This window comes from Pholcus phalangioides, unplaced genomic scaffold (genome assembly GCF_987345545.1).
Source record: "Pholcus phalangioides strain wild (caught in Gottingen) unplaced genomic scaffold, Ppha-v1.0 ptg000020l_1, whole genome shotgun sequence".
Lineage (NCBI taxonomy): Eukaryota > Metazoa > Arthropoda > Arachnida > Araneae > Pholcidae > Pholcus > Pholcus phalangioides.
The window spans coordinates 5,126,701-5,140,406 of NW_028301613.1; the positions used below are offsets into that span (position 1 = coordinate 5,126,701).

At 40.2% G+C, this 13,706-nt stretch overlaps 1 protein-coding gene across 2 annotated transcripts; it reads left to right on the forward strand.

Moving 5' to 3' along the window:
• Positions 1–4,525: 4,525 nt before the first annotated feature.
• On the forward strand, positions 4,526–12,310 carry LOC149070820 (COMM domain-containing protein 2-like). 2 transcript variants are annotated; one of them, XM_089248605.1, is made up of 5 exons: positions 4,526–4,715; positions 6,173–6,250; positions 6,867–6,949; positions 7,142–7,315; positions 11,972–12,310. In XM_089248605.1, the coding sequence occupies exons 1-5, from the start codon at positions 4,649–4,651 to the stop codon at positions 12,167–12,169; spliced, it is 600 nt and encodes a 199-aa protein (XP_089104731.1). In that variant the 5' UTR covers positions 4,526–4,648; the 3' UTR covers positions 12,170–12,310. The 2 variants fall into 2 exon arrangements, with proteins under 2 accessions (XP_089104731.1, XP_089104732.1); XM_089248606.1 differs by lacking the exons at positions 4,526–4,715; positions 6,173–6,250 and adding an exon at positions 6,287–6,411.
• The last annotated feature ends 1,396 nt before the right edge of the window (positions 12,311–13,706 follow it).

The window sequence follows — 13,706 nt, forward strand, 5'->3', positions numbered from 1 at the left end:
TGTTCCGAACTGAATCATTCTGGATCATTAATAATTACTTTCATTATAGTTTTGCATTTTCAGTACTGCAATTTCGTTAGCCCTTTTAGACTCTGTGTCCGTCTCAATGGACATAACATTCAAATGCCCACAGAAAATTTGTTTCTCATGTGATAAGGTTCATTATTGGATTTTTGATATTGGCAACAATCCCTTTACTGAATCAAATTTATATTTTTACATTGATAACAATATGGTGGCAACTTTGACACAGTTTGTCAGTCATCTGCGCTTCTTGGCTTATATAATGAAATTTGTTTTTCTTTTTCAAAAAAATTCCTTCACAGTGAAATTTTATTGTAGCTTTTTTATAGTGTGTCTATACCTTATACTTCTTACGTCATAGAATATTTTGTCATTTTTACTCGTATTCAAGCATTTGCGTGAATATAATGTCCCTTGAAATGGACACTGTAGTCTTAAAGGTAATACTAAACAACACATGCACCTCGTCCATATTCCTCTGCGGAACTTCTAACGAATTGGTACATGTTGGAATGTGCGTGTATATTTTGTGAGAACCTGGCAAGAAGTTTGTTGCTGCGTAATGCTTTTTATGTGTAGTGTTGCCCCATCTGCCATCAACTTTTCTTCATACGTTCATTCTTGAAGGTAACAAAACTTTTTTCCAGTATTTTGTTGTTGCGTCCTTATGCTTGAAACTTCAATTGGAAAAGGATTCTATGGCAAAGACATTTCAAAAAAGTGTGATTGGGAAGATCAGCAGCACATTTCAGCGGTTATGCGTAATGTACAGGATGTGCCAAAATTAAATTACTTTTATTTTCAAAAATCAATATAAAATCAACGAATGGACATGGTATGGTGATTGCAATGTCATGGTCAAGCATTTTTTTCTGGGGGTACGGAAAGAAATTGTAGAAAATTTTCATGCATTGCTCCTTAAAACATGTAAAACAACAAAAGTAAAATTTTGAAAAAAAAATACACATTTGAGTTGCTTTTCACCAAGCACCAGGTGGTGCAAGGGGTGCGGTAGCAGACTTTAGTTAAGACCCCAAAATTTAACACTAAAAATTCACTGGACTAACACTAAAATTCTGGATAATGTCTCACAAGTCCTTGAAATGATCAGAGGATGAAGCAGTTTTCAGGACGTCACAAATTTATTCGCAGAAAACAGCTATTTTACAGACACAGAACTCGATCGACAAATAAGAATCTCGCACAAAGCTTAAAGTCCAACAACACTTTCTTCCTTTCTGTCCGTGCATCGTTTTCAGAGATTCGTCGAACCTTCGAGAGACTGTTTCCAGAGAATTCTGTTTCGTAGTACCAAGTTAAAGTTGGTGGCGCAACATCCCAAAGGTTGAAAGAGATTCTTTAGACAAATCTTAGAAGATTCGAACATATCTTGACATTTCCTATTTGGCAATAGGAGATTACTGTCCCGAGGCGTTCTTCATAAATTGCAGAAAGACCCAATTTTCGTAACACTGCCCCTTTCTTTAAAATTATTCGTCCCGACAATTTAAAAGTCGGTGGGTCACACTTTGTCATTCCCTATGGTGAGGAGCCAGTCTGTTCAGGTGAACCACCTTGTATTTTGACGACGAATCGTTTTGAATCCGAAGTACTCCAATTACTGATGGATCAGAATGCCCAATTTCTTTTGCATCCCGTACTTTGACTAATAGCGAAAGGAACTATAGCCAAATTGATAAGGAAGCACTAGCCATAAAATGGGGGATCGAAAAATTTCATTATTATTTGATGGGACGTAGATTCACATTGATCACAGATCACCAACCATTGATACACATATTTGGAAAAAAATCAAAGTTACCAGGATTATGTGCTACACGCTTACTTCACTATGCTCTATTCCTGCAAAATTTTCAATTTGACATTTGTTACAGGAAATCTGAAAATAATGGAAATGCAGATTGTCTGTCACGATTTCCACTTGCTTGTGAAGGACTGTTTTCAATGGACAGTGTTTCATTGCATCACCTGGAACACATATCAAAACTTCCTATGAGCTACAAAGAAATAGCTATCGCTTCTTCTCAAGACCCTGAATTGAGGCCGACATTGGAAAAATTACGCCAAGGTATCACTTTAGGTGCAAGAGATAGAAACTTTTCCTTACAAAGTGGGTGCATCATGAATGGACTTAGAGTCTACATACCCAAGAAATTTCAAAATTCAATCTTGGAAGAGCTACATGTGGGTCACATGGGAATTGTGAAAATGAAAGCGTTAGCAAGATCATATGTGTACTGGCCAAAAATTGACACAGATATTGAAAGACTTTGCAGAAATTGTCCTAGCTGTGCTCAGTTCAAAGGTTATCCACCTAAAAATGACATTCATTACTGGGAATATCCTTCAAAACCATGGGAAAGAATTCATATAGATTATGCCATGTATGGGAACAAGACGTACTTACTTATTGTGGATGCTCATTCCAAATGGCCAGAAATTTACATCGTTCCTAACATGAACTCTAAGACATTGATCAGTATTCTGGACTCTTTGTTTGCACGTTATGGAATGCCAGGTACCATAGTCTCTGACAATCAAAGTACGTTTGTGGGGGAAGAGATGCAACAGTTTCTGAAGTCATGTGGAATACAACACCTCACTTCACCACCTTATCATGCAGCTTCAAATGGACAGGCGGAACGACATGTTTTCAACTTGAAGCAAGCATTACGATGTCTCAAAAGTAAAAATCTACCCGAACAGAAAGCTCTCAATATCTTTCTTCTTGCCTATAGAAGAGCACCTCAGGTTTCTACTGGATATAGTCCAGCGTCATTATTTTTAAAAAGGGAATTGCACACGAGATTGGACTTATCACGGCCTGACATAGTCAGAGAAGTAGAAGCAAAGACCAGAAAGAGAGTTACATTTCTTGATCATGTTTACGAGGTGGGACAGAAAGTGGCTGTAAGAGACTACAGATCTCCATATAAAAAGTGGGTTTTTGGTGCTGTTGTTTCCAGAGACGGGGAACTACAGTATACTATATCGGTACAAAATCAGCTATGGAGGAGACACAGTGACCAGATTCGTCCAGTTGGACCAAGCATAGCGTTAACTCCAGCGATAATACCAACACCATCACAGGAAGTAACTCCTGAACCAGTGCAAGCACCATCACTTCAAGACAGTGATGTTCCATCGCCAGAGGTGGAAAGTTCAACCATGACACAACCAACTGCTGTTAAAGGACATGATCCTGTGTTGAAGTCCCCAGACACACCATTAGCTGTGCGACGGACCCGAAGAAATATAAAACCTCCAGAAAGACTCAATTTGTAAAGGGGGAGGAATATGATATATCGATTGTATATCGATTATGTAGTTCATCCTTATTATTTAGTTGCAAGTGTGTGGCAACACTATGTTTTGTTTATGTTTGGTAGAGTAAAGATGTCAGTAGAAAAACGGACGCAGCAGGTCTTGAGTCTGTCTCATTGTCCACATATTTAGTCGTTATTCCTTGTTTACAAATCTAAATACACTACACACATTAAATTTCTTCACGATTCTGTAGGGTCCTTCCCAAGATGTCTAAAGTTTCGGGCGAAGTTCTTTCCGGCGCTTCGCATTCCAGAGCCAGACGAGGTCTCCTTCCTCGAAGTCACGAGGCGTGACCCTCACATCGTAGCCGTTCTTTATATTCTTGGAGCCGATGTTGATTCGACGATCTCGTCCCATAAGCGCCTGCGATGGCGAGAATTCAGTGCTCTCGTGACCCTCGAATGGCACTCCAACATTGTGGTGTTGAAGATGGGCCCGGGTGCGCTTCGAAAAACTTTACGAGAGAAGCAGTTGTCACTATTCTTGCACCACTCCTCCTCATCGGTCCTAGATTTGTCCCAACAGAATCGTTCACGGACCTTCTGGAGAGACCTAATTATGCTGAAGGAATCCACAGGGAATAAATCGTGGCAATTGTCAATAATATAAGATGATATATTATCTGTTGTATGTCGGAATCTTCCAGTTGGGCCTTCCGGGTGTTCTTGTCACTCCAAGGATCGTCACTTGGGATGTTATCTGTCTCACTACAGGATTCGTCGGCCCGTACTTCTCTTCTGCCTTGAGGCAATGACCCGGTCTGTGGACCCGGCCCTCTCGTCAGGGCGTCGGTATTTCTATGCGCCTTTACTTAAGGAGGCTGGGCCTAATTCCTCTTCAAGCCATGGGAGATGAACTTTCTTTTCCGCTTTCGGAATGGCCATCATTTTTCGTGAAGGAAATTCGTCACAACCACACCCTAGTAGGGTGATGTGTTCCCTCGGCGTGTGCAACTGTTCATTCCTCATGTCCAAGCAAAAATCCATGTTTCCTGAAAACAAAATTGGGGTGATGTGGTTACAACGTGTCGCGCTATACGAAGTTCGCCGCAAGTGACGCTGCAAGCTGAACCCCCCTTCCATGAAGGAAATGTTTCCGTACTAGCCGATGCAAAGGCCATCTTCGCAGATCTCCTGTGTTTACATTTCTTTGTTTACATCATCACCGCCTACCCCGCCGCCCGTAATGAAACTGTGAGGGGAAATTATTCAAGAAATAACAATTAATTGTAGAGAACTATTCTTGCTCCTTGACAATAACAATTATTTGAACGGAGATGTTGTTGTTACTCGACGACCTTCACAAAACTCACTTGGAATTTTTGAAAGTAATCGACGCTAAAGGTACAATAAATATATGTATCTCTAACTACAATATTTCAAAAAAAACCACATGTAGGGCAAGGGTGTTTAGACCCTTTAGGAGAGTGCGGGCTACTTCATTAAGTGATCTCTAAATGTGCCGCGGGTCACTTAAGTGGTCTGTAAATTCACCACGGTTCGCTCGAATTATCTGTAAATATGCCGCTGGTCACTTATGGGAGCTGGGAATGTGGCGCAGCCAGCTTCGGTGATATTTTTTATGTCCCGTGGATTGCTTAAGTGCTCTTGAACTGTGCCGCAGGTCACTCAAGTGATCTGGGAATGGCCTACGGGACACTTAAGTTACTAGCGACACAATTCCAGATCACGTAAGTGATCCTCGGCATATTTACAGATTACTTGCGTGACGTGCGGCAGATTTCTAGATCACTTGAGTCACCCACGACACATTTCTAGATCACTCAAGTGACCTGCTGCTCATTTCAAACATGGGTGCCCCCTCCCCCCCAGTGTCAAAGGTGAAGTTGACTGATCTAATGTATATATGAATTGACATCATCGTGCCCCCCCCCCCCCAGACTTCTAAGTCTTTCTCTGCCTATGTTTTCAAATCTCGTGATCGACAGTGCAGTTCCGAGATCACTAAAACATCCTACAGTATATTTCCAGAGTACTGAAGTGACTCGTGGTACAGTTCAACATCACAGGTGGCATGACGTTTAACACCATGGGGGTACCAATCTAGAATAGTTGTGTACAGTCTGTTGTCCGGTCTTGCAATATGTCCAGCCCATTTCTATTTCAAACGTTTAATTCTTTCCACGATATGATATACCTTTGTGTGGTTCCTTATCCAAGTGCTTCATTTTCTGTCTCTCCTTGTGATGCCTAGCATACAACTTTCCACGCTCCTTTGTGTTATCTGTAGCTTTTGTATCGTCTTACTTGTGAGTGTCCATAAGTCGGTGCTGGGAGCGCACACTGGTTAAACACTTTTCTTTTCAGGCATAATGAAACTTCGGAATTACAGTTTTTGCCCAAAGTGCTCTATCAACTCCTGATCCTTGTGTTTATTTCACCAATGATTCTGTTGTTCATATATATACCTTCCTACTTCTTCTATCTCTGTGTTGTTGAGCAGGATCTTCGTCTTCAAAGCAAAAGAGCTGAACTTTAGTCTTTTTGCAGATTCATTTTCAAACTAACCTGAATACTTGCCTTTGCCAGTTCTTGTATCATTTCCTCTAAATCATCTGGATTACCGCTGATAACAACAATGTCGTCAGCAGAAAACGCCATACAAATAAAGTGTATATGAGATTATTTTTTGACCAAAAATACCGTAGTTTGACTTAACGTGCATTGACTGTATTACTATTGACTGACAATGACTTCTTCGGAGAAGAAAAAAAAACGTTTTTTACGCAAATACAATAACAAAATTACTTAAATGAGTGTATGTATATATATATTTTCAGTTGTCAAAGAGTTCTGCCGAATAGCTATTGAACACTTGCATAAAGGCATCAATCCAAAAGTCTATCAGGTTGCAGCTCGTGAGAGAAGAAAAAAAAACGTTTTTTACGCAAATACAATAACAAAATTACTTAAATGAGTGTATGTATATATATATTTTCAGTTGTCAAAGAGTTCTGCCGAATAGCTATTGAACACTTGCATAAAGGCATCAATCCAAAAGTCTATCAGGTTGCAGCTCGTGAGTATGAAAGTGTTTGTCAATAAATATCACTACTACTATCCTTAAACATCTCGTACACATTCCTCTGCAAAATTTAGAATAAATTTGTATAGGCCGAACTTTCTGTTCTTTCCCAACTTTTCTACGATTTTTGAATTCTAATATCTCAGCAAATATTGCACTTAGGCCAGGATTGCACTATAAAAGATCATCAGTTGCATTTTCTCAGATGTGACCAATATGCTTATTGGTTGGATTTTTCACTATTTCCACTTTCAAAATTAGTACAGGGTAATTTTTGAATGCCTTTTAGGAATTTTTTAAATTGGAATCGTACCTCTATTACAAGTGGTTGTTGAGATAAAGGCTGCATTAGCACTTACAGGGCACCTTGTATAACCTAGGAGTTTTCTTGGCCGAATGAAATGTTAATTACATAACAGATTTGCTCAATCTACAATTTTCTTTCTCAGAGAAATTGAACGTTGAAGCTGATCTGGTGCAAAATGCTGTGAACGGAATAACCAATCTTTTCACTGAAGCGGCTAAAGTTAAGGTCTGATATTCCGTCTTTGTTTTGTTTGTAGTATATTTTTATGAGGTTGTACCATCCCCTATTGTTATATGAACATTTTCACCCCGGTGATATTTCGTGATTCAATCACAAATCAAACTTTTTTGCCCACCGTTGAAAAGATTCCAAAATTAAAGATAAATAACACACATTTGGTTTCTTATTCTGATCTAGGCCGCAGAAATAGAATTCCGTGACTCCATCCTCGTCCTCGGATTTGATAAGGAATGTGAAGAGGAGCTGGTCCATTGTTACTTAGAGAATGAACGGGAACTCAGGACGTTGCTGGCTTCTTTTGAGATAGAGACTCCAAACTACAAGAACTTGGAATGGAGGCTCGATGTTCAGGTATTACAGAGATTTCCCTTGCATATGAATGAATTTTGTCTGTTAAACGTTTAATTCTTCTATACTGCACCATTTTGTGTCCATTCATTTGGTCAAGAATCGTCTAAAACACTATAGTTGAAAATTTCCACTTGATATACAGTCAATTCTCGTTACAATCACCAATTAGCACAAAGTCTGCAGTTGTTGCGATCCCTACGAGAGGCATATTTATGGGGGTGGGGAGGCAAGAAGGCTGTACCCCAGAGCAGCAAGTTCGGGGGAGGGGGGACCTGCAAATTTAAGTTTGTCAAGAAATTTAGAATGCAATGGAGTTAAGAGTGACAAAGCTATAAAGCCTCTGCCTAGAAAGCATATTAAGCTTATTGAGTCTGCAAGTATGTGAGTGATCTAGGGCAGTGTTTCTCAACTGCCGGGCCCTGACATCATTCATACCAGGCAGTGAGTGATCAGCCGTTTCATTTTTTCTCATTCATTTTCCATTGGTCATGACCGGGCCTTTCACTCACAAAAATGTGCTTATATCACTGAGTGTGACAGAGCCTGGGTGTCTCTCGGTTCCTATCACTATCACTCACAAAAATGAATGAAACCGGGCTGCGGGCTTGCCAATGTTAAGAACCACTGATATAGGGAGTGTGTAAGTATGTGAGTGATCTATAGAGTATGCAAGCATGCGAGTGTCCTAGAGCATGTACAAGCATTTGAGTGACTTTGTACAAAATGGAGTGACCTATTCTGAGTGCACAAAAGAGGGAGAGGGACTAGGTCAGTGTGCAACAAAAAAAGTGAGCTAGAGAGGGTGCAAGCATGTGAGTGACTAAAACAGTGTGCAAATATATAAATGGGAAAAAAATGACTTGATCATAAGGGAGACCTAGGAACCACATCAGTGTGATCAAAAAAGTCACGCACAGCGTAAGAAAGGATGTGAGATACCAAAAGCGTGACTTATAGACAGACATATTTATGGGGCGGGGGGGTAAGTATCAGGGTGGCAAATTTGAGGAATGATTGGGCCAACAAAATCAGATTAGAATAGGTAAAAGGTGGTGAAACCATAAATCTGTCTCTGATCTCTATATTCAAATTGAATTCACACCAACTAAAAGTCACCATTGAGCTCAAAAACAGGACACATACACACTAGCTCAGTGGTTCTCAACCTTTTTTAGCTTATGGCCCACTTTGAACCAATTTTCTTCTCATGGTTCCCTCGTCTTACCTAGGGCCCCCTACCCTCATGAAGGAGCGAAACATTTTCTACTTACTGAATTTAGTTTAATCCAAACTAAATTTACAATGAAAAAAAATTTTATTCATAAGTCAATCAAAGTGGAGGGGAAGAGAAGATTGCCACCTTTCTTAAAGGACATATTATATGGGAATAACAGGTATGTGCAAAATGCGAAAAACCATCCAACGAACCTACACAATAAATCGCCCCTACCGACACATCATTATGGGTCCACACCTTACCATGGGCTGGAGCTGTCCACGGTAAGATGCAGACCCAGAATTATGTGTCGGTAGGGGCTTTTCTTCTGAACTTCCTTCTTTTGGAGGTTCTATGCATGGCCGTCCCACTATCATGGTTCCCCGTGCAAAATTCTGGGGGGCCCCTTCACGTAATCGAAACAACTTATACATATTTACACTCAAAAATCATAGTGCCATATGTGACCGTGAAGGGTCTCCATGAGCTCCATGCTCACATAGGTTTAGATGGCTCCTGCTTCATGGACAGCTCTGCTGGATTCTGAAAGTTTAGTCACATTTTTTCCCCAACATATGAAGAAATCAAGTTTTCAAGTGAAATATCTCTCTGCGAGGCCCCCTTCACCACTTTTCATGACTCCCCTTTCATCTAATTTTCACTCGTGGCCCCCCTTAGAATATCCCAGGACCGCAAAGGGGCCATATGGCCCCAGGTTGAGAAACACTGCACTAGCTGATTCTACTACCGAGAGGCCAATCTAATGTTGGCTGTTTGAAAAATTTTGTCATTTCCCTAGGAAAAATAATAAATTTCTTGATTTGATTAAATGTTATGTATGTGGCATCATTTTGAGGGGGGGGGGGGAATGGGACAAACAGACTACTGATTGTCCCATTTCCCCAGGAACTTCATATAGTTCCGAAACGCGTATAGCCGTGTTCGTTTTGGAATTTTGGGTACCCTCAAATGTCGATTACTTAATCTTTGGTGATAATTTTTTTTTGCCTTAACACCAGAAAAAATAGATATCTTTTTCTCTCACGGAGATACAAGAATTTTTGGGGAGTCTGAAGAGTGGGTTCAGAAATTCAGAAGCCTTGGCAGCTATGGTAGAGGGGGGTGTCTGATGGGATAAAAAAAATTTGAACGGGAACACTCTTTAGGTCACTCACATGCTTGCTCATGCTCTACATCACTGTTTTGGTCACTCACGTGCTTACACACTCTCTAGGCCATTGTTTTGGCACCCACAGGCTTGCACACTGTCCAGGTTACACATTCTTGATTACACATGCTTGCACATCTCTCAGTCCCCTTTTGATTATATATACTTTCCCACTCTCTAGGTCACTCTTTTGAGTACATGTGCTTACATATTTTTGTCACTCATGTGCTTACATATTTCTGTCACTCTTGTGCTTACACACCCTTTAGGTCACTCACAGGATTGCACACTCTCTAGGTCACTTTTTGATTGCACATGTTTGCACATCTCTCAGCCACTCACAGGCTTGCACACTCTCTAGGCCACTGTTTTGATTTACATGCGCTTGAACACTCTCTGGAAAAACACAAACCATAAAGTGGCACACAATATCCAAATTCAAGATCGCTTCATTGCTGGTTTATCGCATGCAGTGCCGTCTTAATGCATGGGCCCACCCAGGCATGGCCTGGGGGCCATCAAGAGAAAAGGGGCCTCAGAAAAACCACTTGGCCCTGGGGCCCATGATGCTCTTAAGACAGGCCTGATCACATGTAAAGGCATGTAAAATCCAAAACATTTTTTCTGCCTTTTCTGAAGACATCACCCATCTTCTTCTCCATGCTGCAATAATATGACGCCACCATATTAGCATTTTTGTGTTTACCATATTGGTATTTTTGTGTTTTCCATATTTTCATATCTGTTGTTCCCCGGGTTTTTTTTTCTCGGACTGTGACCTGCATTGTGCTTACCACAGATGTTTATTTTTCATTGTTCTGTGTTTTCCAGTGTTATATAACTGATGTATCTATATATATAAAATTGATTTTCTGTGTGTATGTTCTCTATACAAATCTACAATTTTAGATCGATCGTCACCAAATTTTGCATATATACCAAATGGGACCCGACTTGAATGATAGGCTACTTTAAAATTTCGTCAGACCAGGGCAAATGCCCCAAATGGGCAAAAAACTGTCCGGCAACAATGGTTTTTGGGCCTCAACAATCACTTTCCGAACGTTTACTTTGGTTACCGTGGTTCCCTAGCAATGCGTTTCAGACGCGTATATGCCTTTACAACGGTTTCTCACTTCTTTAATCCTGTTAGTATATGTATAATAGTTTATGCCTTTATAATGGTTTGCCACTTTTTCAATACTCTCAGTAATGAGGCTTTTTGAATAGACGTAATAATCATCATCAGCATCGCTTTGAAAGTCAGGAAAAGGGTGATCCTCATAGAAATCAGTGCTAAAATTGTCGATTTTAATGTAGAAATGCGGAAATTAGTGGGATTTCCGCCCCATCAATAATTTTAAAAATTATATTGAATTCTCGATTTTTGAAATATTGAGTTCGCTTAGAGATATACGAAGCCCAGGAGATTAAAAATGAAGTAATTAGCCGGACCTACTTTTGAGTTAGACATTCATGCAATAACATTGATTTCAACTTTTTATTTACATCTTCTCAAGCATGAAAAATGATGTCTCCGTATTGTCTTTTGATATTCAACTGCATTAATTCATGGTTTAGGATGTTTTAAAATGAATTATGGGCCCGTAAAGTACATCGAAGAAATTCCACAGCTTAAATTAAGCATTTTTGAAAGCTGAAACAGGCAGATGGATAAATTAAAGTTCAGGGTGGGGGGGGGGGGGGGGTGGAGATCGAAATACCTAGCGCGCCTTAAAAAAAGGGGGAAAAAATATATTCGTTTCTATGTTTCTTTAAATCTAGATTTGTTTATTTCATGAAGTCGCTCAGGAAGTCGTCATATTGGTTAACTTAGACATGGTTTGCATGTCCCTCAAAGAAAGAGGGAGATATCACGTGATCCAAACAGCCTCATGGAAGAAAACCCGGGCAGCGCCGGGTATTATAGCTAGTAATATATATAACTGATGTTTTCCCCCACCCTTTTCATACATATGTACCATGTACCTGGACTGTGACGTGCATTGTGCTTCCACAAATGTTTAATTTTTACATTATTTTGTGGTTACTATATATAATAAAAAGTGTTCTCATGTTTGATCAGGTAGGGTGGATGGATTTGATGGGCTGGGGAAGGTGTTGCTACTTTTCCAACAGATACCCTTTACGTTAGAGGTTCCGTAAGGAATATTAACGTGGGTATCTGTCTGGTAGTTCAAGTTCAAGTAACACAACACCTTAATATGGAATGCTGTCACTAACTGCGAGGTTTTCCTCCGTCTTTACACAGGTCGCTAGCAGATCCTTGAAAAAACCCGGCAGCCCTACAGTGCTCATATGCCTGGAACTTCAGCAAGGAAATGAGACTTCCAAGACTATGCTGCAAACTGACCCAGTGAATCTCCTCCACATGACCGATGTCCTGGACAAAGCTCTTCAGGAAGCCAAATCACAGCACTCGAGGAGGATAATGAGAAGTACAAAATGAAGTTCCGCTACCTGCTTGATTTATCAGTTTCACGAGAACAAATAATATTTGCAGACATTGAAGAATCCCAGACTTTTATCGTGATCGGGAAAACTGAATGCAGTATGTAACATTAAACAAATAAATTTGTCAATTTTTGTATATCAGTTTCGTGTACATAATCAGGGCCGCAATTGAGGGGGGGAGGGATTCAGGGGGTCTTGTGTGCAAAAAATTCACACTTGCCACTGCTTACAAAGTATGTATCTGGTGTACAGCTTTGCAGTTCATAGAATAAATTATACCGTAATTGATAGTAAATGTTATTAGTTATTCATAAATTCATGTTGAATGTAAACGTTCAATACTGCTGTAGAAAATAACGCTGTATACACAGGGTAATTAAAAATATCTGGACAAAACGTTGGGGTGTAATAGAACGAACCTAAACCAGCAAATATCTTCAAACAATGCATGGATGTCACGTAAGCGGTGAACCACTAGAAAGTGCTGTTGTTGAACACATAAGGGGCACTGTTTTTATCACTTGTCATTTTTATCATAAATGTCAGAGGTGTCGGTGGTTTCCATGAATCAGTAAACAGCAGACAGATTCATATAGTGCTGTGGACAGAAATGCTCTGGAAGTCATGTCCAGCTGTACCACAAATTTTTTCCAACAAGACACATAAAGAAGATCGGGGAAGCCTTTAGAGCGATCGCACCCTTGTCTGTAAAAAACAGGCTCCTCTATCAATGTCATTCAGAATACAGGGTGTGCAAGGAGTGTGTGAGGACACCGCAAGAAGTCTGTTTTGCACAGACACCCTCAAGCAAATACATGCTACTCAAATAGGGAAAATATCTTCTTATGCCCTCTAACCTGTATCAATAATACAATTTTTTTACTGAAAGAGTGGCGATCTCCCCCCCCCCCCCCCAGCAATTGAACGCCAGCTTTTCGATCTGGTATCGTACTCTGTTGGTAAACACTCCCTGTGCAGTAGAGCATCCCCCCAATCGCAACAACATACATGGAAAGCTCGTCTGTTTTTCCATCCCTTCTGCAATCAACGATATATGACAAGCAACAAAAACCATAGCTTCATACATTCATTGACAGTGCCATCTAGTACTTCACCATGTGACGAAATTGCTTGTTTGAATGTATGCTGCCTTAAAGATTTTCCCAATGAGTTCTCTTAACCCAGTATACAGGACAGTTTAAAAATAATAATCGGTAATGCCTTGTAAGCAGGAGGAGACATTTCAAGTTGTTTTTTTTCACTACTCATAAGTGTTTTACACGTCCTCCTTTCGTTACGCGGCACTCATCTATACAGGGTGATTCAGAAAAGATGAGAAAAAACACTTTAAGAGGTGATAGTACACACCAATACAAACGTCATCAAAGAATGCATGGTCTAAGGCGCCATTCAAGTATTACGCAAGCAGATTTTCAGCCATTTTTGACCCCCTCCCCCCCGTCACCAAAATTTCGTCATCAGCTCTGCCCCTCTGAATCCAACTCATATTTTCATAAAGGGTGGTTGATGAC

What these genes read in the sequence shown, in the direction of transcription:
- LOC149070820 (XM_089248605.1), top strand. Translation starts at nt 4,649, where the DNA reads ATGTTGTTGTTACTCGACGACCTTCACAAAACTCACTTGGAATTTTTG. An exon ending in CTGAAGCGGCTAAAGTTAAG is followed by an intron (nt 6,950 to 7,141) that starts GTCTGATATTCC and finishes ATTCTGATCTAG; the next exon opens with GCCGCAGAAATAGAATTCCG. An exon ending in AATGGAGGCTCGATGTTCAG is followed by an intron (nt 7,316 to 11,971) that starts GTATTACAGAGA and finishes GTCTTTACACAG; the next exon opens with GTCGCTAGCAGATCCTTGAA.